This window comes from Leuresthes tenuis, unplaced genomic scaffold (assembly GCF_036924035.1).
Source record: "Leuresthes tenuis unplaced genomic scaffold, fLeuTen1.0.hap1 SCAF_23, whole genome shotgun sequence".
NCBI lineage: Eukaryota > Metazoa > Chordata > Actinopteri > Atheriniformes > Atherinopsidae > Leuresthes > Leuresthes tenuis.
The window spans coordinates 16,252,900-16,278,180 of record NW_027325377.1 but is presented as its reverse complement, the minus strand read 5'-3'; the positions used below and the strand labels follow the sequence as shown (position 1 = coordinate 16,278,180).

The following is a 25,281-nucleotide window of genomic DNA, read 5'->3' as shown; positions in this document are numbered from 1 at the left end:
GAAGTGCAAGTGATGACAAAATGCATCCTGGCCAAACACCTCAGTGTTTGTGTGATTTGGGGACCTGGAGAGGCAGAGGTGTTAACAGAGGAAAAGCAGGTGTTAGGTCCACTGCGTGTGTGTGTGTTTGTGTTCAGCCATAAAGGAATGAATCCCGCACTAATTACATCACTTGTGCAAAAAATATTATTCAGAAACCCTTTTGTGTTCCAGATCGAATTCATATAATTTACCATCACAGTCCTTCAGTTTCTTAAATTACCAGAGAAGGAGACCCTCGGCAGAGTAAAGGAATCAAAGAAACAGCTCGTTTAGAGGGGGGAAACAAATCAATGCAGGTGGCAAAGTGCTGCTCATTTCCTTTTTATGTGATGCATATGGAGCTAAAAGTAATAGAAAGCCACATACCGCACTGAAACTTAATTTCTTCTCCTCAATTTTGAGTAGCTACGCTTGGATAACCTTCAGATTTGTTAATTGCTTCGTTACTAGCTAATAAATCATTACTAAGTGCTCTATAGGGCAGTTATAAGCCCTATTAAGAGAGGTGTTATAAGTATAAGGCAAGAAACATATTGATTATGCAGTTACACATGTTAATGAGTCATTAACATATGGTAATTAGTTTCTCACACTTTAATGAGCTACAAGCTTATTAGAAGAACATCATATGCAATAATGAATCTTGTAAAAGGTCAGTGTTGAAGGGTTTCTGATCTCTTATGTTTGCAGTTAACAGTGTTAAGCAGTGAATATATGTGCCATAACTTTGAGTGAGTCAGAAGTCAGTTAGAGGGATCTGATAGGTCAAAGCTCAGTTTTTGCTCTTTTCTGCCTTAATTCCAAAATATAGATTGCAAGTTATTTTCTTTAACATTGCTGTATGGTGATTTATTAAATATAGAGCAGTTGTGCTGCCATGGCAGCTATTCTCAAATTCCTGTCCTCTTCATGCCAAACACGTGCAAAAACAGAGATGGAGACCAATTTTTGCCATCACAAAGAGAAAACAGGATTAATTTTGCAGCAGCTTTTTTCCCTTTTTTCACCTCTATAACTCACTGCATTATCCACATTAGTTCCATCTCTCCTTTCAGGCCTTATTTTGTGCTGCAGAAACGCAGCCATTTTCACAGGTGCAGAATGTCCCCGAAGTAGCACTGTGGCCTTTAGGGGTGATTCAGCAGGCAGAGTAAACAGTAGTAAACAACAGCAACAGTGGGGAGTGGGCTTCCCTGCTGTGATGATTATTGGAGGGCTGTAAACAGGCCTGATCCACCCCCGGGAGCTCACTGAGCGGGAACCGCTGATGCAGGCAGCCCACAGAGAGTACCAACAACATCTGGGTCTCTGCTCACCTCATTGTGCTCCTGTTGTTGTGGCAGAGTATTGTGGATTTGTATATAAAAAGCATGGAAAAAAAAACAGATACAAAATATAGCTGCAAGCAACTGGTAGGAAGTGATGAAAGAATGGAGCAATTTTATATAAAATAAATAAATATGTCACTCTGGATATAATCAAGAGGCGAGAGGAAACTGGCTGCATATAACTTGAAAGATAAATACATTTGCCAGTTATTCTTATCACAGTAAAAAAAGAAAAATAATAAATAAATGGCTTAAAAATACAGTGAAACCACCAACCAGTGATGAAATCTACTATTCCTGTACAGCAAGGTTGATTGAACTCCTCAGCATACGTTACATCTGCAAACGGCTACACTGGTCACAGTATCTGGTTTTCAGTAACACACTGACATGGGACCGGAACAACTGTCAGATCTTACATTGGTGTCTCTCTGGACAAAAGGAGGAAAGAAAGCAATTCATCTTGGGAGCAAGGGTAGGCATTGCAAATCAGCAAAGGAATCATGCAGATGTTTGTGCTCTCTATGAAAAATTAACAGCTTGGAATATTTACTTTACACAATCAGCAAAATTGATTGATCTGAAGGTCTACTGTACTCTGAATGAAATGGCATGACCAGCTGAACATTTTCTGATGGCTTTTGTCGAGGGAAATGTGTATCACTCAATGACTAATATTAACTCTTATCTCTGTCATATACCACCACCTGCTGGCGAACTATTGCAACTGCAAGAGCAAAGCGCCCGTTGATTCCAAATATTAAAAAAGGAGAGTAGCTCAAGAAAACTATTGACTTATTGAGGACCTACCAAAAAAAAAAAAAAACACAGTTTTCTTACTCACACATAGAATAACTCACCACACAAACACTGAGTAAATAATGCTGCACATTTTGACATTAACATCAGAAAAACTGTTTGTCAAATCGACATCTGAATTCTAGTGAAGTTTCAATTTCTGAATACTGGCACTGAGGGTAATGTCTCACAGTCATTGAGTGGAACTCATGCAGGGAATTTAATTAGCACAAAGATATGCGAGATACCTGTAAACGTCCTACTCTAACAAAATAAAACATCATGTAAAGGCTTGTAGGTGTACTAAGCATCCGATCCCCCACCACTAAAAATGATTCTTAATCAAGATTCTTTGTATATGCTCTATTTCTTAATAATAAGTGAAAAAGTAGAGCTGAGCCTTATCAACATAGTACTTACATATTAAATGTTAATTTACACAAGACAAAATTCAACAAAGTACTCTGCACACACTCCTGCAGGAGTGAGATGTTCTCATATTCTTTCCTCATTAAATTGGCAGTCTGCTTAGTTAATAGACAGGTAGGTCCTGAGAATACAATCTGGCCGATAATGCCTAACATCTTTTCCATATGTATTCATCATTAACTATCAAATGAAGAGTGTGTATGAGACCAAGAAGGTCAATAAAAACCACATGATTTCATTTCGTTGTTCCTCCCATTTATTATGAAAATGTACAGAGCGATTAACGGTAGGACTTCTGGTAGCGGGCACGAGCTCCAGGTCCACCGAACTTCTTAGACTCGCAGCGACGTGGATCAGCAACCAGCAGGGTCCTGTCGTACTGGATCAGGATGTCTTTGATCTCCTTCTTGGAGGCCTCGTCCACATCTGCAGTAAAACATAAACCATTCAGGTTATTCTGCACTCTATACCCAACAAGGCTGTGTCCTAGATGTTTCTGCACTCCAAATATCCAAGTATAAAATTAGAACTATAAGTATCAGGGGACAGATTTGGATTTATGAATCGATGTATGCACTTTTTGAGAGGGGACTCGTGCACTGATGCATAATGACCACTGTGCATAAATGCTTATCCTCTCTGACAGCTACTACTCCGTCTACAGCAAAGCTCAGCTTTAACATGAAATCCTTAATGCGGCAAATGGTCAATACCATCAGTTCAGCACCTCAAGATTACATTTCCGACCACAGCACTCAGCTTTAAGCTTCCTCTGCAGCACAGCTTTAGAGTAACTCAGATGTCGGCCTTTTAACCTCAGTAATCTGCTGTAGTTTAGGATGCGAATTAATAATGTCCACAAAAATGTAGCTGTTGACAGATGACTAAAATAAACTGCGCAACCATGCTCACATTCTTATTTTTCACTGAAAGAGACATTTACTGCCAAAAAGTCCGACACTGGTGTACTTGAGACATTTTCAGAAGTGTGATATTTGTGCTATGAACCAGAATCAAATCCTTACACTTCTGGTAGTATGCAACCAGGGCTTTGGAGATGGCCTGACGGATGGCTGTAAGAAAGAAATATAGATTTAAAAAACCTTTTATAACTAACACGATCAACCAGCAGTACAGGATGAGAAAGTTCCGCTTACCGTAGATCTGTGCGACGTGTCCACCACCCTTCACTCTGACTCTGATGTCAACTCCGGCAAAACGCTCCTTCCCCAGCAACAGAACTGGCTCCAAAAGCTGGAAGGGGTATAAGTTTATCATTGATTTTACTCAAAATTAACATATGTGTGTTCAATTTTTACCTTAAGACAAACATGTGGGGGAAATCCTTATGACCAATTGAAAACACTTCATACAACCTAGAGAGGCTTAATATTGTTTATCGTCAAAGTACACTTTGAATGTATTGTATCTTGGCAAAAGGAAATATTTCACAAAATCATGGACATAATTCTGTAAGCATAATTCACAATAGACCATATTCTATACACAATTTGGTCTTACAATGTTTAAGCTCCTACAACTAAATCAAGAAAATAAAAGCATGACCAGCTCTACTACAACTCATTGCCACTAACTTTTTATTGCAAGGTCATTAAACCTGTAACCTAAGGCTGCCCTATGACAATCATCCCACATTAAAATCGAGGATTTAGCTGCAAAGCCAAACCCCAAAGCCCCTTACAGGCATTTACCGCCTTTTGAAAATCTCAATAACTTGTAGGATTTGCTGCAATAGGTTGAAGTTAAAGGCTCCAATGCCAACAACCTAAAATCAAAAGCGTTTAACCTTATGGAAAGATCTAATCAGAGTATTAACTGCAAGTATTTATGCTTTTATTAGACTTTGACAGCCTGAATATTGCTTACTTAATGATGGAAAAGCACCACTCCCCACTTTTGGCTTAATCAGGTTCTAACAGCATTTAAAATGGAAACTAGACTCCCAATTATTGGTAGTCCAGTTACCTTTATACAAGGTCTTTGAGTTAGCACGTCCTAGATGACTGAGAATCTACACAAACATGAATTTGTAGACACAATACCACTTGAGTGTCAATATGAATCCCCTGACTTGATAATACACTGCAGGGAAGTCATGTTCCCACTTGATATCTAGCTTGTTCTCAGGGACTCACCTTGTACTGGAGTGTGGCAGGCTCCACCATCTCCAGGGGTCTGCCGTTCACCTTAATCAGGCCATTACCCCTCTTGCAGTGGGCAACTGCTGTGGCAGTTTTCTATGGAAATATTTAAGTCACAACATTGATATATGATGATATATTTTTGGCGAAGTGATGGTCTTACCCGCGTAAATTCTATATTACAGAACCTACTAGTATGTTAAGTGAAGTAAGGACTCACGTAAGGTGTAGTTTACATAATGTTCACAGTAAAACATCGGAACTAAGAATCCTGCTAGCAACCGGGCTAAGCTAACGCACACAGTAACATTGAACGGTGGCTAATCCAGAAACAGTTTCACATAATTGAAAAAAAACGGGCTCTGCAAACGTCTATGGATTGTATCAGCACACAAAAAAAGATAAATAAGAGAACGTTTCTGTGTAAATTTGGGGCCTTTCACCATTCCGTATTTGCTACTTTAGCTAAAGTCCGCTAGCATGACAGTGTAGCCACAGCACCACACGTGGAATAAAACCAACCTATTTACTTACTTTACGTCCAAACACCTGGACAGATTGCAGAGGACCTTTAGCTGGCATGTTTCTGAAACACACAAATAATAATACTAATGTCAGAAACCTGTGAAAAAGTATAAATTGTATGATTTTGACGGATCCGTCTGAGGTACACACCGTCTTCAGCTAGGGTGCCGTACGAAGAGGCCGATGGGGTTTCAAACGCCGAGAATCAGGGGCTACTGTACGACAGTTCCAGCTGCTTTGGGATACGATTTGCGACAGTCGACCTCCATTTTCTCTCTAACTGTAACTTGCACGTAGTTCCAAAATAGAAACAATTCTGTACATACTTTCGTAAATCTGGCGTTTAATTAGCAGTCTTTACAGCCAGCATTCTGTAATAGGAGTCACTGACGTTTTTGTTTTTATATTTTTTTTATTTATTCGAAAACATGTAAAATTTCAATAAAAGTGGAAAAAGAAAATACTTTTACAGACCATGCTTAGTCTCATACCCATACTTATGTAAAGATTAGGTGGTTTTGTTACTGGGCCAATTCCTCACCACATATAATGTTGGTTTTGAACAGTTGTATGACTTTATGAAGTGTTTTTCATTTCCTTTGTGCAGTTATTCCACACATTGATTCTCTTGGCTATAATGGTGTGGTATTTTTGCATTAGTCCTTACAGCCAGTTTGTTGAACATGTAGGTTCATCTGATGATGTTTTTGTCTTGTTTGGAACAAAGTCTAAATATTCACAGCCAATGATTGGTTTCTTGCTGTACACATAATTTGGGGTATTTTGAGGTTAACCAAGTCCTTAAATTTGAGTGTTTTTGATATGATAAAAAGTAAGTCAGACTGTATCATTCTTATTGCTTTTTCTTCCAGTATGTATACTAGATGCGTGTCTTTATGTATATTTAAACTTAATTGTCACATGTGACAAATGCCATTATTCAGTAAAAGCATTTATTTTAACTATAAAGCCACAGACAGCAGCAAAGGAACCAGGAATCAATGAAATCCATTGTTTTCCATTTTACAAAGAAGTTTTCAGAGACTTTACTTTCATAAATAGTGTGATGCAAATCTTATTAAACATGCAAATTCCATGATAACTAAAAGCCCTGAAAGTTTTGTTGAAATAAAAGTGTCCAGGTAAAATGAAGAAACTGCACTAAAAGTATCACAAGTAAGTCTACTAACTACTACACATCAGACAGCAACTGATGTTTATATTTCATTATGAAAAGCAGATTATTTTCTCAGTTTTTTTTTTGTGGATTGTTTGATTTGTAAAAATCAAGAATAAGAAGATAGTTGTAATGCTCAAATGATTTATCAAAACAATAGATTTTAGAGGCTATCAAAATGGTTTCTAATCAGTTTTCTGTCAGTCAGTTTCTGTCATTCAGTCACATCTTTGCATATACAGTTCAGTACATGATAAAGCATTATTGTGCAGTATTACACAATATCTTCATTGTATTCGTATCTCAAAATCATTATTTGAAAGCTAACCAGAAGCAAAATCTAGTGATGTCAAAAGTGCAATAACTTCCTCTTGAGTATAGCGGCATAGAGCTATAAACTATTACACATTGGTAAAACACAAGTGAAGTTTGCACTTGAGAGCAATATATGAGTATTTACAGAGCGCAACAGCTGTTTTTGAACCTCTTTAAGCTTTTTGTTCCACTTGAGTTTTTCCTGGTGTGACAAGTCAAAACATGCGCAGTGAAAAAGATCAATAAACACAAATTTACTCCTCACCTCCACGGTTTTCAGTGTAATCCAATTATCCAGCATGATAAATTATTATTGTGTGCATCATAGTGTTTTTGTTATGAGTGCTTTGCTCTTTATGACTTCACACAAAAGCCTTTTATCGTGACAGCAATAAAAGAGATGCTGAGATAATTCACAAAACTTCATAATACAAACCTCAGAATAAAAGAAAATGGCATTTAAAAAGTTATGACTTTGTACTCTGATGCTATCGACTGTTCAGACAGTGTGTAATAAACAAAATGTGATCAAACTGTGAAAAGCTGTAAGTATGTAGAAATATTGTTGTGAATGGGTTTTCTGTAAGCACTATCTGGAAAGACTGATTGCATGTTCACAGAAGGAAAGTAGCTGTCTAAACAACAAAAACCAGAGGAAGAAGCAGCATCGTTCTGCTGCTGATTAAAGAGGAAGGGTCAGGACACACTATCAGAAAAAAAAGAAACATTAGTTTCTTCAGATGGATGTTTCTGGGTATAATGATATGGTGCACTCTGTTTATAAACCATGCTGATAAAGTTTTGTTAATGTTAGTCTGTACTTTAGAGTCCGACAGTTCATCACCCACCAAAACATCAGCTCCCTCTGGTGTTGGTTATACACATAACATCATTTTGGGTGTAACATTTTGCCTGGGCCAAGGTGGTACCATCAACCAGACCGTGCCTGGCAGCAACAAAGCCACACGAGATGTGCAGACTTCACAAAGTCTATTCTTGTGCAATGCTTGTGAGCACTCCAACCACAGAGATCATGAGGTTCCGCTCTGCTTCAGACGAGGAGCTGCGGCTCAGGGTATGGGAATTGGACGAGATGTGGGAAAGAGGAAGTGGGGATCTTTTCAGACACCAAATCTCAAAACGTAGCCATACGCAAGAGACAGCGTATGATCTGACCACAAAGTTGAGCAATGTTGACATAAACTAGATCCGGCCATTTGTGGGAGTTCATCTGCGCCAAGAAGGCCTTTGTGCACTTTATCATGAGTCAACACTGATGGCAAATCTGGCAAATCTAAGTAAGATTATGTGGGGATTGTCTAAAAAAAAAACAAAATTACCAGGTGTGTCCTCCTAAGGTTATAAGAGACACAATTGTCAGGACTCTCAAGTTTTTGCTGAGACCAAAGGAAAACTTTCAGCATCAATGTGCAATGTCTTACCCTTAAAGGAGGGAAGCTGTTGGACCACAAAAACTGAAGACAGATAACATCTGGGAATCTGTATACAGAAGTGTGAGTCATGTGTGCAGTGCCTACCTATGCTTGACATTTACTGCAGCGAGGGTAGTGTTTACACTGTCAGCCACGAGTGAACGGGCACCTGGCTTCTTTTATTGTCAGAGAGAATGTGCTCTCCGCTTGGGTCTGCCTGCTGATGAGCTGCTCTGGAGGGATAATGATTTTTGCTGCTTTCACTTTCTACGTAAGCACTGCTTGACTTACAATTTCTAACCACTGTGCTGTGCATGAAGCCTAATTTCCAGCAGAGTAGATCTGAACATTAATGCTGCTTCCCCAGTGCATTAATGTATCATTTTTGTCCTATGATTTTGCATAATTTTGTCTTACAGCTTAGATTGATGTTTACTCTGCATTTTGGAAGTGGTATTGATTCATATTTTGCCACAGGGGGGCAGTGTAACAAGAGGAGACAGAACACTGACATTTAATTCTGGGTCATAGGGGCCAACTCACTTAACCCTCTCTCTTGAAAATCTTCATGTGACACCTTATATTAAAGCGCCTGAGAAATCCTTTATCTCTAATGCAACTTGTTTTTTGGTTGGGCCTTTACAACGGTTACCCCAATAACTTGTCTTTCACCGGATTTAATTGAAATGTCTAATGAACACCCTTGGAAACACAAGAAAGATTTGCAACCAAACAGTTGTTTCTGAATGTTGTTCAATAGTCAGTTTAATATCAATAAATAACTGTCTATTCAAATAAAGCTCCTACACACATACAAAAGCTTTAAAAATTCTGCAAAAAAGAATTGCTTTGGATTATATGAAGCCAACGTCCTGAACGCAGGCAGCTCTTTTCTCGAACTCTCCATTTTTTGCCTCGCTTGTTTTCTTTTCACTTTATGCGTGACAAGTCTGAAGAGTTTATGAGCCAACAGATAAAGTGAGGGATGTAACTTTAGACCGGGATTGCCAATATCCACAAAAGACTCAGACAGACAGAGGAAACACTGAGTGGAGACCCCGGGCCAGGTGATAAGCTTTCAGATAAACCTGTGCTTGTGTTATGGGTCACCAGGCCACCACCGCCATCGATGTCTGCATGGGAAGCATGTTCAGACTGTCCAATTCTCCCTGATTTCCTGCTGTGTTAGGCAGCCTGCTAAAGCATACAGTCCTTTTTTTTTTTTTTTACTGTCAAGCACATCTGTACAGTGTCCAGACCTCACAACTATTTACAATTTCAGATTACTGCCTTTAAGTACTTCAGGTTTAACTTTTGCAGAGACTGAAAACCAAACACAATCACTTTCTAAGCTATTCTTTGAGTATACAGTGGATTAAAATCGCAGCATTTTGAAAAAACCCAAGACAGAAATCCCACACAGAAACCGAGGGTTTGCTGCTTTAGAAGATGAGCAGAGCTTGCAGAAGGAGGAGAGTCATCCAGTAAAAGAGCTGGTAATGAATAAGGACAATGCCATATATGTGCATTTCCTCTCCGTGGCCTTATGGAAACACATCACCTGGAGGCGCGACCCCTGGACCTTATCTTGTCACAGCACCGTGAGCATGAGGCCACACTCTCAGATTTACAGGGGAGGAGATGCTGTTCCTGGCCAACCATAGTACCTCAGTTGACCATAATAGGCCTCGTAGTGGTTGAAAAAGTGTTGCTGGTAATTGAAAGTTTCGCTGAGCAGAAGAAGAAGATCTGCTAAACCCAGTAGGCTGAGAGGCCTAGAGGGGCACAAAAGGTTTTGTGAGGTATACAGAAGTAAGGACGCCATGGCAACGGGAGAAACTCTTTTGGGTTCATGAGCCAGAAAAGTGTTTTCCCTGAGAAACGGCTGTGAGGACCATAAATCTCCAGGGCAGGAGAAATATAATTCAAGGCAGCAGGTCTTACCTTTTATATCCCTGTGAAAAAATCCATAAAGAGCTCAGTTCATCTCACAATTTTCCAGTGCAATGCTCACATATACCAAGATTCCCAGTTTTCGACAGAATGAATTCATCAACTATGTGTCTCAGACTATCACAAACGCAAAAGACTGCACTCACGCGAAATACCACATCATTGTTGTTGTTTTTTAATATTTTGCTGCTCTACATGAAAGGATTCATGCAGCTGTTACCCTAACAACCCAAAAACAATAGTCTTCCTCAGAATACAGTACAATCAGTGAGACTTGACCAATTCTGTCACATTCAGACCTCTTATCAACAAATCCCATGGTGGTGCAACAATGTGCCACCAAAGCGGGTACTTCATGCATAAACTTACCCATAGATGTGAGAGGGACCAAAAGGAATACCACTGCTCTTTGTTGTGCCATGGCAGCAGTAAATATTGATGTCTGTCTAAGTGGATGACAGCTCATAGTACTAAAATGTAGCCCAGTGTTGAACCCTGCTTTGAACTTGAGCCCCTTTCATCAATTTGGCTATTTCAGCATGCGTTTACCACATAGCAATGGTCCTTGCAGCTGTCCTGTGCTCTGTCAACTTCTATCTGGCTTTGGAGTTTGGATGGCAGGATAATAGAGAAGTGGGCACAGTGTCGTAGCCTCTCTTCCCAGCACACAAGGCCTGATAGTAGTGCTGGATCCTACAGACTAGATTATGTCATTTTAGTTGATGTACTTTGAATAAACAATCGTTCATTGTTCGTTTTTGCTGGTTCTGGTCTGTCATGTGCGAGCTGGGTATCGTCTTGTTTCTTTTGCAAGCCCTCCGCAAAAAGCCTCTCTTTCATGAGGAAAACATGGACCCATCTGTTCTAATCTGAAGGTGACTAATAAGAAAAAAGAAAGTGTGTAGAGTTGCACTGGCCTTTTTTATTTGCTATTATTTGCCTTCAATGTCTCACAAATCCTATTCCAATTATTCTATTACTTTATAGTGTAATGTTATCCTTATCTTCTCTTCTGTAAATATTTGACGTTTCCTCCTTGTTTCCCCATTCAAGGCTTTTTAAAATTTTTCTTCACTGCTCGGGGGGCTGCAGCCCTCCTCGCAAGAGAGAAACTTCAATGTCTGTTATCCTTTAAATCTTCTTGAATACCATAATTCACCGTCTCTGTTAAAGGGTTTGAATTGTTCTATTGTGGTAAAAGCAAGACTAATTTTGTAAATTCAAATGATGGACCTGGTCTTTGACCATCTTCCTACGTCACCTTCTCTAAAGTATAGAAGAGTTGCTAAGAATTAGGAGCCAAAGCAAATGAATGGAATGGAAAATGGCACACTCTGAAGAATATAAAACCAAATAAAACATTTACTGGTAAACAAAATAGGACAATGCGTCAAGTGTAATGAATGTTAAGTGTTAATGTGCCAGCAGTTTAATGTAAATTGAACACACTATTTACATTGCCTGTGACTATCATTGCACAGTTGAATACCTCATTGAAAAGCACATGAAAATAAATTATTTACCATTGAAAACACTTTTATGCTTGTCAAATAGACTCCGGTTAAATACATAGATTTGACTTGACTGACGTCCTTATTTATTCTTTTTTTTTCAAATCAACTTATTGTTTGCAGCAACAAGTTCAATGGCTTTAAATACCCTTTACAAAATATCACCTGCTTACTTCTTCTTCTTTTTAAAATATTTTTTGAATTTTCTTTGTTCCCTCTTTACAACCAGCTAAATTAAAGTTTCACTAACATGTCACAAAACACAAAATTGCTTAATCTTCTCAATAATTTGATCAGGTGTTGTTTTGAAAACTGCCATTTCCTGCTAGGTGTTAAGGTAGATCTTCAATATCATATTAGCAGAAAATAATGACAGTATGTGTTGAAAACACATTCAATATGTTTTACAAAATGTAATAAGTATGGGAATGTATAGGCTTGTGTGTTGCCAACAAAAGGCCTTCATTCTTATAAAGGATCCTAAATCTGAACATTTAATCAGCGCTTTCAAATATTTGATGAAGAGACCTTTTTTTTATAGCAAAGTGGTCATTAGATAACTAGTGCTGGTGTTAACATTTAAAAATTGTGAATTGTGAATAGAAGATGTGATGTCTTTGTGCATATGGAAAGTAAATAATGTGTTAAAAGTTGTGTTTCTCGTGACTTTTCTTTATCATGCAAATAAAAAGCGTCATGCATGAACAAAATCTCATTTTTCAGGTTGTTGGAAGAACAATACATATTTGATATCCTGTGCTAACCTGCTGATGTTTACTCTGAGCCTCATGTTTGATTCAGAATTAACTGTATTCATAACCCTTGTTATGTTTCGTGTCATTTTAAAAAGTCTACTCTTCAAATTCTGTGGCTTTATTCAGACTTACAACAACATTTATTCACTCAGCTACTCAAAAAGCCCCTTTATGGATTTCAGTAAGGCTTATTGTTCATGGAGCGGGTTGTGGATCTCACAACTGCACTTAAATTGGTAAACTCATGCAGCTTATTAGGCAGAAGTGCTGGACCAAACTTGCCAGCATAACAACCTTTTTATTCAGCATGTCACACACACATCGGTTCTTCCCCTCAATCAATCTCTCTCACACACACAATCAGCTCACCCACACAATCTGCTCTATCGCCCTCCTTCTTCTCTTGTCCTCTCTCTCTCTTTCCATCAGTCTCTCCCTACGTATTTTCTGCCACCTCGCCCTTTTGGAGTAAGTGGTTGTCTGTGTGCATGGGTCGACTCTGGTCAGGGTTCATGTATGAGGCAGTAGTGGTGGGGTGAGACGGGGCCATGTGGGTTCTGGCTGACATGGACAGGAATACAGCCGCAGATCGCCACCGCCACAGCAAAGCCTGCCTTGTTCTTTGCTCTCTTTTTTTTTTTCTTCCTCTCCTCGCTTCAGTGTTTCTATCAGATGGGCTCTGGAACACAGAGCTCCTGCCTGCTTTGGCCCCTGACAACATCAGGAAATACAATGATGAATATGACCACTGCCAGCAACTTACATCCCCTCATTTCTTCTTTCCCTGCTTGTGTCTGCACACATTAAACTGTCTAAAACATGATGAAGTGTGACCTTGACATCATGATAAGTTCAGGTTACAACATGTGGTTTAGCTCCCTCATAACGGCTTATGATAAATGAAGCAATGCTTTCACGTTTTGTGTAGTCATTGTTCAAGAGTATTTACTCAGTATATCTCTATTGTGTTTCTTAGCATTTCTATAAGCCTGTGCTCAGTCACTCTGTGTTCCAGGCTCCCAGGGGGAGAGAAGATGAGGCTGGGAAGCTCTGATGGGAAAGTGGGCCAGCGTTCTCAGCCCTCCACTAGAGAGCTCCTTAAAAGGCCTGGAGAGATGATGTCGTGGACTCTTTCCTCCCCCCCTCCACAGTCCTTATGGTTTTTTCCTCCCTCATACAAGGGGAGAAGCCCAGCTGCATAGCCAGGCATTGGCCAAACTCATCATGCACATGAGAGAAACACACGACAATGATGACTTCATTGAGCTGAAATAAGGCTTCCATCCATCAGCAGTCTGGAAAAGCTTGTTATGAAAGATAGGATTTCCTCAACTTGGAGTTTTTCTGTCTGGTTGTGCTCATTCAGTCAGCTTAAACTAAGATTTGTTTTCTCAAAGTGTTACTTAAAATTGTGGAACTTTAAGTTCTCTTTATCATAAAGAGAAAGCGGAAATGCCGCATTACATTAGCTACAAGAGATGCAGAAGTAGTCTCTTGTAAGCTGCACTTAGCCAAGAGTGAAACCTTTTTATTTAGACACTTTCTGCATACATCGCCTGGAGGTGATACATTCTGGTGGCTTTGGCCAATCAGAATGTCCCAAACACAGTAAATAGCGAATATTCTTCTCACGCAGCTGCAGACCTCTAAAGTTGAGCAAGTCAGCCTAATTTTTTCCATCATAGCCTTTGTGATAAGGGTCAAGAACTACGTCAAGTACACAATCTTTGAAACGACAAACCTAAGCCCTAAGCCCACTGTAGCCCCCACACGCAATCATTTTTGGAGGCTTTGGCATTGGCTTTTCCCAGGTGAGCGCCAGAGCCTGGAGGGAGATGTATCGGGCGTGTGTGGGCGAGCTCTTCACCCTTTCCACACAGGGCTATAATCTGTGAGCCATCTGCTGTTATCTGGGGAATGTTCTCCGCACACTTCATGGACATATATGTCCCAGCGCTTTGACATCTTTGCTATTTTTAGCACCAGCCCGCCACTGGAGGTTGTTATGATGATGTCACATGGGCTTTGAAAATGAATCTGGTTTGTTTATCTTGGATTACACTTCCTGTCCTCTTATCATGATGTGTTTGTTTGTGTTTAGTCATCTGTCAAACTGGATTTCTTTATATTGCTGTGGTGCAGGCACTTGTTTCGACTCAGTCACAACCCTGTTTCTAAAGAAGTTGTGTCCCTCAGTAAATTTTGAGAAAAAGAAAAAAACTTCATGCAAAGATTTTCAAAGCTTTCAAACCCCATATTTGACTGAAAATAGCATAAGAGTGTAAAAGAGCCAGCCAGTGTAGCAACTTTTAGTATGAAGCCATGATGTTGCCATGCATGCAGTATGTGATTTGGCTTAATCATGTTAAAATCAGCAGGGCCCTTCCAGAGAACTATTACAGACACTGATTTGTTTTAACTGTCTATTGAGAATAAACAAGATGTGGTGTCTATGATTTTCAAAAATAAGTAAAAATTTTGTTTCATTAGTTTTTCGCATCTCCATCTTAAGCTGAATTTCAGAAACAGGCGCTGGTGGTTGTTTGGGGGGGTTCCTTCGTTGATCTCCTCCATTTTGACTGCAAGAACCTGGGACTAAAAGGAGTTTCATGGGGAGAAATTGACAGAAAGCCATAAAATCAGAGCAATAAAGCATTATTCTCTGACTGCTTCACACCGGTTATGGTCTAAGGCACACTAAAAAAGATAAGACAAAACCCCACAGAAATGTACAACATGAACAGATTTTTAGTGAATGGAGCTGAAGGGCGCGTTCTCCTTCCTCTTCAGCTCTGCTCAGCCTGGTCGTGCCGACACTTTGGCGGGGACTGTCAGGTAGGAGAGACACACTTCAGCTCACTTATTTTCTTCTAAGGTACTATCCAGCCTGTACTTTACACCTCATGGGGAATTAAAAAAAAAAAAACCCAAGCCTGAAATAATCTTTTAACTCCTTGATTCGAGTTGTGGGTGCTGTTAGTCAAAATGCACTTTTATCTGAGCTTGGGCCTACAGAATGTGGCTCTAAGGATGGATATCTATCATACATGATTTTTTTCCTTTGTATTTGTACATACAACAATGACCTATGTTCACTAAAGATAGTTTTCAAAAGTGTTTCGAACCACTTCAGCAATTTCCACCACATAACCATGTCAGTTTTTAATGTGGAGCTGCTTTTCTTTTTCATATCTCAGCAATATTCTATACATATGCACGTTACTAATCAGCTGCCACGGCTTTGCTGTGTTTGCTTGCCCCAGTACAAACTTTCTTTAAGCTTGTTGGCATCAAATTCAATATGAGGATTTTTTTTAACGTCATAAAACTAATCGGTATGACCTGTTACATATTTTCTTTGTCAGCTACTGTTCTTACGTCTCGATTTGAGTTTTCATTCATTTGCATTCTTTTTTTTATATATTCAAAATGAGAGCTTGATGTTAAGGTGTTAAGGTTCATTCTGGCTTTCTAGATGTAAATTTCTCGACCCCAAAAGTAATATTTACAGGAATAGCTCAGGATTTTGGGATATATTATTGTAGGCATTGTTGCTCAAAGTCTTCATAGATAATGAACAAATAATCTCAAAATGTCAAACTTCTCCTTTAAGGCTCGCAGTAAATATTATTATTCTTTGCGGCACAGGAGGAGAGGGAGAGCAATCTGATACCAAATGGGTTCAAGGGCATTGGCATTCAGGAGATCTTGGTTGAAGTCACCTTTAAGGCATATTTAATATTTAACAAACAAACAAACATTATCAACTTAATCATGTCTCAGTCTCCTTCTTCCTCCTCTGATCAACTTTTGCCCTGTCACTGTTTTCTCTGGAGAAGGTATAAGAGGAGGGCAATTAAGAGTGACCACATGTGATGAACAGCGTCAGTCGTCACCTTGTCAGCTTTAACGCTGCCACACCTTGTTGTGAGGCCCACGCCTTTCTGATAACACAGCCAAATCATGCTCTACAGTAGGTCAGTGCGATAGAAATACCACCCTGTCCGCAAATACCAAGCTCGGTGTGTACGGGACCTCATTCTTCTGGCTGCAGTCTGGACTTGGGAGACGAGGATTGTGAATATCAGCACTAAAACTGACTTGACCCAATTCATCGTGCACTCTAAATTTAGACGACATTGCAAAGAGTGGTTCACTAATCAGTCTCCCTTTTCTGTAACAGAAACAAATTTATTGATGAGATTATAAGAGACCAGTGGAGGACAATTATAAGTCAGCTTCATATGAGACGACTTCAGCCTCAAAGATACTGGCTTTTTTTCCATCTGTACCTACTGTTTCACACCCATCAGAAATTGTAGTTAAGGTGTCAGCTTGCAAAAAATACGCATCACTTTGATGTTGAGTTCAAACCTGCATTAGCTTTGCCTTATTTATAATCATATGTGGGTGGCTTCAGAGTGGCTGAGCAGCACAAGTAACACTATCTATTTTAAGCTGCTGCTTGAGGGCTTCCTTTGTGAAGTGTATGGCTGGAACTTCACTTAACATCATTTATCTGGGATGGCAGACAGTTAGATGTTGGACTAACAGGCTGAAGATGCTTGCTTTTGTCATTAAGGCCTCAAATTGAGACAATTTTTGTCATATAAAGACGTCTGAAATATTTTAAAGTGTTTTTCTTCCAAATTTAATGTATTCAACATCACAGAGATGTATTTATGGCTGAAACTAACTGACTGAGATTGTTGCTTGTCATTGAAAAGTTGACACACAACTTTTGTTGTGGACTTTAAGAAAACCAGGGTCATGGGAGATTAACGCTCAGAGGAAACAAGATATATGACACCTGTTAATTGGAAGATGAAACTTCCCACATGTGAGGCAAACTCTCTTGAAGTACTCTTCATGACAAATGACATAGTCTGTGACCGTTGACCTCAGAGAATGCACTCGCTGGGCTCGCGAACCCTGACCGTCCTCGGGGGTTGAGTTCAGTTCACAGCGTGTAAGTGGTATTTAAAGCTGACAGGGCAGAGGCTTTAAAGACTGAACACAGCTCTGTTTTTCCGCTCATGATCCTTTTCATCAAGGTGAATGGAAATAATGAGGGCAAAGGGTTTTAATGGCTAAATCAAGAACTGTAAAACAGGATAACCAAAGCCTTGAAATAATCTAGGAGATAAGTATTCCTAGTGGAACAATACAGTGGATGGGAATATCTTTTTCAGCTGTTATGGAAATCATTTCAAGGAATCCCTAATACAGCTCTGTAGTGCTCACATTAAACATTGTTGCCTCACAATTGGAGCTTCCTTTCTACAAACTGAATAATCTTAGATACTAAAATATGATTGTATGTTAAACAGCTGAATAGATTTTTTTTTCATATCTGTGCAAAAGAATTTGTATGCTGTTAAAAAGCACAGAGAATTATCATCCAATTTCTCAATTCTCCTTCATCGTTTTAGCGCGTTTAAGTATCTTCGAAGTAATTAACTGATTTTAGACTATATTCATATTTTACTAGTAGTTATATATCATAACTACTAATAAAGTTTCTTATCTGTTAATTGTTTCAATGTTTAATATGAGCACAGTACATCCACATATACAGGATACAGTGTAACGCCCAGAAATTAGAAAATGTATTCAGACCTACATTCAACAATGTGTGGATCAGGAGTTTAATTTAAATGTGTTATTCAGTTACATATAACATTTTAAACATCAATAAGATGCACAAAAAAGCCCTGCATATGTTACAGAAAAACAGTGTTGTCCCATGTCGAAAGCTTTATTCAGCAACCTTTTTTTTACCCTTTGATAATGTGATAATTGTGTTCTTAACCATCCGAAAAAGAAAATGTTCCTTAGAGTGGTGCCAGCTGTTGGTGGGACAAGAGAATGAATGTTCAGCAGCAGCAGCAGCTTTCGATTAATCCCATTTGTGTCCATTTAAAAAGTTTGTGAAGACTACCAGGTGGGAAACGGTAAAAAAAAAAAAAAGCAGGCGTAGGTGTTAATCAGTGGTTAGTGTTCTCTCTAGTTCTTTATTCATAACAGTACAGTGTTAGAAGTGAGGTTCTCTTCAATTCAAGCTCTACTGTGTCACTAAGCCATGATTTCTGATCTGCCCCAAATAATCTTTATCATCACTATAATTTTGATCATATGTTTCCAACCATCAGGAGTTAGCTGACTTTAAAACAGTTTCATGCTATTCATACATATGTAGGTGAACGTGTATTTATGATCTTGTCTTGGTGCGGTATTGTTCCTTATAAAATTGTAGATGTTTAATCTACGTCTCGGCTAACACTAGATGTCTCCTTTCGCTTGTTAACCTTGATAGGCATTAAACTTGACCAAACATCTGAAGGCAAACAAAAGTACATAGATTGTCTTTTAAATATCCAATATCTTAATGGGAAGTTACGTGTCTGTGACAAGACAGCAGACTGTAAAAAGTAGTGCCTCTAGCCGATATTAAACCAGGCATTTCCCTCAGGAGGCTGAGACTCAACTAGGGCTGGAACAAATGTGACTGTGGGACTTAAATTCATCAGATGGACACAAACACAACTCTAAAAGCACAATGTTCTTCTAATCTGGATGTGTAACTGAGTAACATAAAGTCACAATACTGTGCAAAAGGCGATCCTCATTTCTGTATTTAAGCTGCTAGGAAAATGCGAAATAGGTGCAGCTATATTTACAGAAACCTATGCAAAAACATATAAGGAAATTCAGTTTATGAGGGACATTCCAATGCTCTTCTTTGGTTGTTGGCTGCCTTTTGGTCTGTACTTTGTCAAGATGATCCCACGTTGCTTACAATAATGTTGAGGTTTGGGCTCTGGGGAGGATTCATCACTCCACAAGACGTGTCACCACTGATTTTTAGTCCAGTTTTTGTGTCATTCGACATACCTCAGCCTTTTTTTCCTGTTTCCCTTCCTTAAGAATAAGTAACTACTTCTGACGAGGCCTCTGTGAACAGTGGCTGGATCAACTAAAGGTCCAGATGCATCTCTCAGGGCTAAAAATGTTTGATAAAGCAGCCACTGTGAAAAGAAAAGCTTTGAAAGACCTTCAGTAAGCCTGGAGAGCTTCAACCTCAATTACAAAAAAGTTGGGACTCTGTAAAATGTAAATAAAAACAGAATGCTGTGTTTCACAAATCTCATAAACCAGTATTTCATTCAAAGTAGAACATAGAAAAGATATCAAATGCTGAAAGTGAGACATGGGTACCACTGTGTAAATCTTTATTTGCATCTTTTCATAGCCAGTGACTGATTACTAAGAATACAGCAGGTTATATAGGATGGCTGTTAGAGACTTGAAAACCTTCCCTTTAATAACCCTTTCTGTTTCTTTCCAGCCTCCTCCACAGTCATCTGGATAAAGATATAAAACCTTCCCATCTTCACATTGCTGTACCATGATATTAATTTCTGACAGCAGAAACAGATGATCTCTTTTTTTTTTATGATTTGCCTGGCTGCAATGATTCATTGTAGCTTTTAGCACAAATCCATTACAGGCTTCACCACAGCTCCAGATTTTGGACTATTATTAGCCTCTTTTCTCTAGGAAACAAGGTCGCTCATATAGCCCAGTCTTATTAGGCTGTCACCACTCATCTGGCCTTAAAGAAACATGCACTGTGAAATTATGTGTGTCTGTATCAATGACTAAATCTGCTGTTCATTTGCACATGCCTGACATAATGCAGTCACCATACACTGAGACTGAGGTAGCACAGTCAAACCACCATTGTTATCATGCCTGCATAATGGTCAGGGATACAATGAGCAGAATCAAGTGATGCTTTGGCTGTATAGTCTCTGCTGAGTGAAAGCGACTGCCCTATTTCTGTCCAGGGTTAGTGCTCAGCTGTTGTCTGCGAGTAGATCTCTTCACGAAGGGTCCCTGACCCTCCACTCACCCAACCACACTCCAGTTTTGGGTGCAGGATGCTGTTACAGAGACATTTCTTCATGTTAACACAGTTCAGTCAGACTGCTTTCCAAACTCTCTTTTTCCAGTGATGTCCGTAGTTTTCTGGCTTACGTGTGTCATAGTCTCCAAGTTGCATTTCAATCCTTACCCAAAATTGCAAATATCATGATTGTCAGTGGATGACTCGTTCTGTTTCTGCAATTTAGGCGTTGCTGTAGTGTTTCACCTATTTGCTCTCCATGATTAGTGGATGTGCACAGCACAAAGATTTAAGCAGGGGCCCAGACATGTAAAGCTCACAGCTGAGAACATGGTAGTGCCAGATTAGGGTGCTATTATTATTTGCCTTGATGGTCTAAAACAATCCGCCCCCACTTCGTTAGCCCACCTTCCATTGTCTCAACTGCCTCATCTCTCACTTTTCTTTGCAGCCAGTTGGTTTATGTTCACCCACTTCGCAGTCTGACATGTGAGCCTGCCACTCTGACAGCAGAAGCAAAGATGGTGCTGGATGAGAAAGTGAATTTCTAGTTATGATGCTGTAAAGTGGAGGCCCTTTCTTCAGTGATGTCTATTAATTTGGGGCCCAGTTCAGCAACTGATTCTTCTGTAAAGCTGTTGCTTGTGGGATGAATATTATTTGTATTTCATAGGCACCAAACTTTTCATTGTCTGCTGACCTACAAACTCGCACCTGATACTGCAGGCCAGAACAAGCCTTTCATTCCACCAGTGTGTAATTGAGAGGGTCAGAAGGGCTGAGTAAGCACTATCAGCATATTTCTCAGCGTAACTTTTTAGAGGTTTTCTGATAACATCAAAGCAAGCCCATTTCTATCTGCTCGATAAAGCTGCTGCTGGGAAGGGAGATGAGTGTGTTAGTGTCATAGGCGCCAACAACAGGCTTTGGGTGACATGGGAGCATGGGAGCGTGGTGTCTGGCTTTCCTCAGATGGGACTGAGTTGTCCACACTTCACCAGTCACCACTCTGTGAGTACTGCTTGTCTGGGTCACCTGTACTGACATGCTGGAAGATATGACTGGATGCAGTTACTGTAGGGGCAATAAAATGTAGGTGTTTTCCACGTCTGATCTCATTCGTGTGGTTTTTGGAGGGTTTATATCACTTGCAGTCTAAACTGGCATCACTGGTAAGTGATTGTTATGTTCTTCTATACATTATCTTATAGTGTTATTCATACTTCATATACAAATCTTTTTTATACAAATCACAAGGATACAGTGTTTGCTCCTTTATTTTTGTCATGTGTAAAAAAACAGTTTGCCAAGAAAACAGCCATAGAACGTGAAAGAGGTATGTTTGTCTGTAGTACATCATAGTGTCACAATGCACGGCTTCAAATTGAGAGATGGCAACATGAGACTGTTGGGCAGGATTCCCATCACATGATAGGAATTAGGACCGATGAGTTTAAACAAGGTGAGCTCTTACCATGTGGATGTTTGTAACTGGAACCATGCATTTTGTAACATGTAGACCTAACCATGTCATTTAATTCTATCTCTAATTATTTGAAGGTGAAAGAACAGGGGGAAAGGAAGGAATTATGAGTAGTAGAACAAGTAGAGATGTGCAAAGAAGATCCACGGATTCAAACTTTTTCCAATTCCCTCTTTCCCACTGACAAGACGCCTATTTGTGGCCTATTCAACACTAGCGACATGTGGACACCATACTTCACGACGTATGCAGACATTCAATGTTGATGTGCTGACATATCAAACTTAAGCTGCATTCCTGAGAAGAACGGGGTAAGGAAAATGCAGTGATTGTGATTGTTTTAATGCAAAAGTTCAACTTTTAAAACATTTAATGAATAGAACATTCTTTTAATAACTTTATATGCACCTCTCATACATTCATTTTTCAGCAAAAATGAACCTGGAGATTCTGGCAGCACTTGACAAAGTGACAGTTTGTGAGGTGCATGCAGGTTAGATCAAGAATTTAACACCAAATCTTACTGTTTTTTTCCAACTTTAACTACATATTCATTTCCTAACCCTTACCAGGTATTTTAAAACACAGAATAGATGTGTAAGAGTTGTTGACAATGCGGTTTCTTTGAATGTATAATGGCAACATGTTTTCTTCTCTACTGGGTTGAATTATTCGGTATTTAAAGAAATAGCGAAATTAGCTTTCTGCTTTAAACTCCCCACAAAATCCAAATGTTTCTGTATTCTTATGTGATAATCTGTGTTATACACCACCTATTCTTATGTATAAGCAATGTGTGAAAATAAAAAAGTTTTAGAGTTCTTAGGAGTCTTTTACTCTTTGCCATAGTGTGAAGCCACTGTCCTAATAATCTGTGATAACTTCAGCACTGTTACTGTAGTCAATGCCAACTTCAAAAATCCCACCTCTACAATACATTAACACAACCAGTTAGATAAAAAGTAACACAATGCATTGTAATCCTAGTTTCCCTGTCTAGAAGGGGGGACTATAGCTTAAATCACCTTCACACCATTTTAGCTTTGGAACTAAATTTAGTTAGCATTGATGCTAGCAAACTTGCTTTCATGCAAACTGCGCAGCAGCAAATGGAACTCACACTTTACACTAAATGTGTAAACTGATGTGGAAAAGTTTGTAAGGCATTGGGGTTTTATATTAATTTCTCTTTCTATTTTCAGTAAGTATCCATGTTTCTGATTGTGTTGTCTTTTTGTGATGTGTCTGGTAGGAGCTTCTCTCTGATCACTTCTCCTTCAAACTGAACCTAATCATATGTGCAGTGTGTACTGTACAAAGTGCAGCAGCTTTGTTTTGGTTTATGGTCATGCAATATGGCGTTGTTGCACCATAATGCTCTGCAATGTGGCACTAACTGCACTCTGTGTCATATACTAATTTTGTATCTGATGAAACACTTTTTCAAATATTTACAGCATTCCTCTACAAATTTGAATTCAAACAAAAACCGGATGCCTCGTAGCTCTGCTTTTGAGTGGGTCTTTCATGTACTGAAGCTGAGGTCCTTGTTGCAGCTGCCCCAGATTTGAGTTAAAATAAAGCCCACACGTGCTGGAAAAATTAAATAGAAAATACCAGCAGGGTTGATGTGGAGTGGTAGGCATTGCTAGCCATTTTTGATCCACACAAAAATTTAAGTATTATATTTGCGAGCTGAAGATATTCTGGTGGATGAACCTTTGGCCAGAGCCAGGTTATGTCCCCTGTTTTCAGTCCTTGTGTAAAGCTTTGCAGGCCTAACTAGTTGTACTCGTAAATTTGTACGGCAGAGTGAAAGAGTGGAATCATTCATCACTTAAAACTCTCACAAGAATTATATGACTTTAAACTGTATCTTGGATACTGTGAGAGCCTCCAGAGAAGTGGATAATTGCGATTGGCTGATATCCAGTGTGTTTAACATGATACAAATACATACACTCTGCACATACACAGCTGTCTTTATTGCAACACTTGACTTGCACACCTCATCTGCTTTCACAAACCACACTGGCCAACAGTCCCTTAGGAAATGCTCAATTAAAGTGGTAAACAAGTTCTTCCTCTCAGGAATCAGTCATAGGTGCTGAGAGCCTGCACTGAAATTAGTTTTAGGTCTGTCGTTGGGGTTTTTTCAGCTAAATCATGAATGTCTCAGTGGCTGGAGACAAACATAAAAGTGTGCTGATGTAATTTTGTGGTTCTTATACACTTGAGTCACTTCCAGATACTTTTATTCTTTCAAGGAACAGGAGGACCACTCATCGGACATCAAAGTGAGTGCTAATGAAAGACAGGGGTTTGTCTGACTCATAAGACCTTGACAGTCAAATATGCCTGAGAGGGGTGATACTGACAAGTGTTTTCTTCTTCTGAGACGTGTTTCATTAATCCTCTAGTGTCACGTCTCTAAAAACTGTTATTTGCATTGATTTTATGCAAGAGGCCAATGCGTGAGGGAAGTTTAGTCAGTGAGCTCTCTCTCACTAATGTATTACCCCCAAAAAGCTTGATGCACTGCATGAGCTGGTTCATTAACATCCCGGAGGTAAATACAGCTGCAAAAGAGGTACAACAGGATGGATAAACAGGATGCATTCAAGAATGGCGTTAAGTGTAGTGTGTGGATATACGTTAAAGAGTTTCAGTAAGGGCCATCTTCTGTAACTTTTCGGTTATACTGAGGACTTAGCAGCCAAATGCAAAGAACCTTGAGCAAGTATTAAAATCCCTGTGTGTGTCTGTACATTTTCTCCGCGGCTTGAATTTAAAAGCAATGTATTTAGTTGTTTTAGTGAAGAGATGTGCACAGTGACAAGTGTTTTACTATAATCTGGTTATTTCAAACTCACTGCTAACAATCTATTTGCTGGTAATTTTACGTCACATTTTCAGGTGAGATGTATAAGAAGCGAGGACAAATGCATTGAGCAGCTGATAAGATAATAATAGAATCCATATTTGACTATGTTGAAATATTGAAGAGACACTATCATGCGAATGAACAGATTTAAAATCTAATTTTCAGAGTTTCATCACATCAAATCACATCAATCAGCATCTCTTGTCACCTCCTCTATTTTTATTTTTGTGTGTGTGAGTATTTTTGTGTGTGTATCTTCGATTTATATTATATTTTATATACCTCCATGTTCATACTTGATATTTTTAGGAAATCCAAAAAACAATAATATAGCCACTGTAATGGATATCGCTAAACACTGACTGAAATTACTGGACATATCTAGCCTATTTGTTGTGTTTTTTTGTTTTTTTTTTCCTCCATGAGAGTAAGATATTGAATTTTTGGATCTATTTCAGAATCTATTCAGATTGCGTTATTCACAAGCTGATGGAGAACGTCAAAATTGAAAACTAATCTTAATGTTTTGTAGTCTGTTCTGCAAGTACTAACACTCTCCGGTCCTAAACTCACTTGT

The 25,281-nt window shown here is 39.1% G+C and overlaps 1 protein-coding gene across 1 annotated transcript; it reads right to left on the bottom strand.

The window, feature by feature from the left end:
• Positions 1-2,830: 2,830 nt before the first annotated feature.
• rps16 (ribosomal protein S16) lies at positions 2,831-5,495 on the bottom strand. The gene is made up of 6 exons (XM_072377721.1): positions 5,435-5,495; positions 5,294-5,345; positions 4,754-4,855; positions 3,755-3,851; positions 3,623-3,670; positions 2,831-3,023 (listed from the first exon to the last, which is right to left on the bottom strand). The coding sequence occupies exons 2-6, from the start codon at positions 5,339-5,341 to the stop codon at positions 2,878-2,880; spliced, it is 441 nt and encodes a 146-aa protein (XP_072233822.1). The 5' UTR covers positions 5,342-5,345; positions 5,435-5,495; the 3' UTR covers positions 2,831-2,877.
• Positions 5,496-25,281: the final 19,786 nt, after the last annotated feature.

Bases quoted from the DNA above. Each gene is read 5' to 3' on its own strand.
- rps16 (XM_072377721.1), bottom strand. From the start codon at position 5,341: ATGCCAGCTAAAGGTCCTCTGCAATCTGTCCAGGTGTTTGGACGTAAA. The intron at 3,671-3,754 runs GTAAGCGGAACT...TCTTTCTTACAG, and splicing joins ACACGTCGCACAGATCTACG to CCATCCGTCAGGCCATCTCC. The intron at 3,024-3,622 runs GTAAGGATTTGA...GTTTTACTGCAG, and splicing joins GGTTGCATACTACCAGAAGT to ATGTGGACGAGGCCTCCAAG.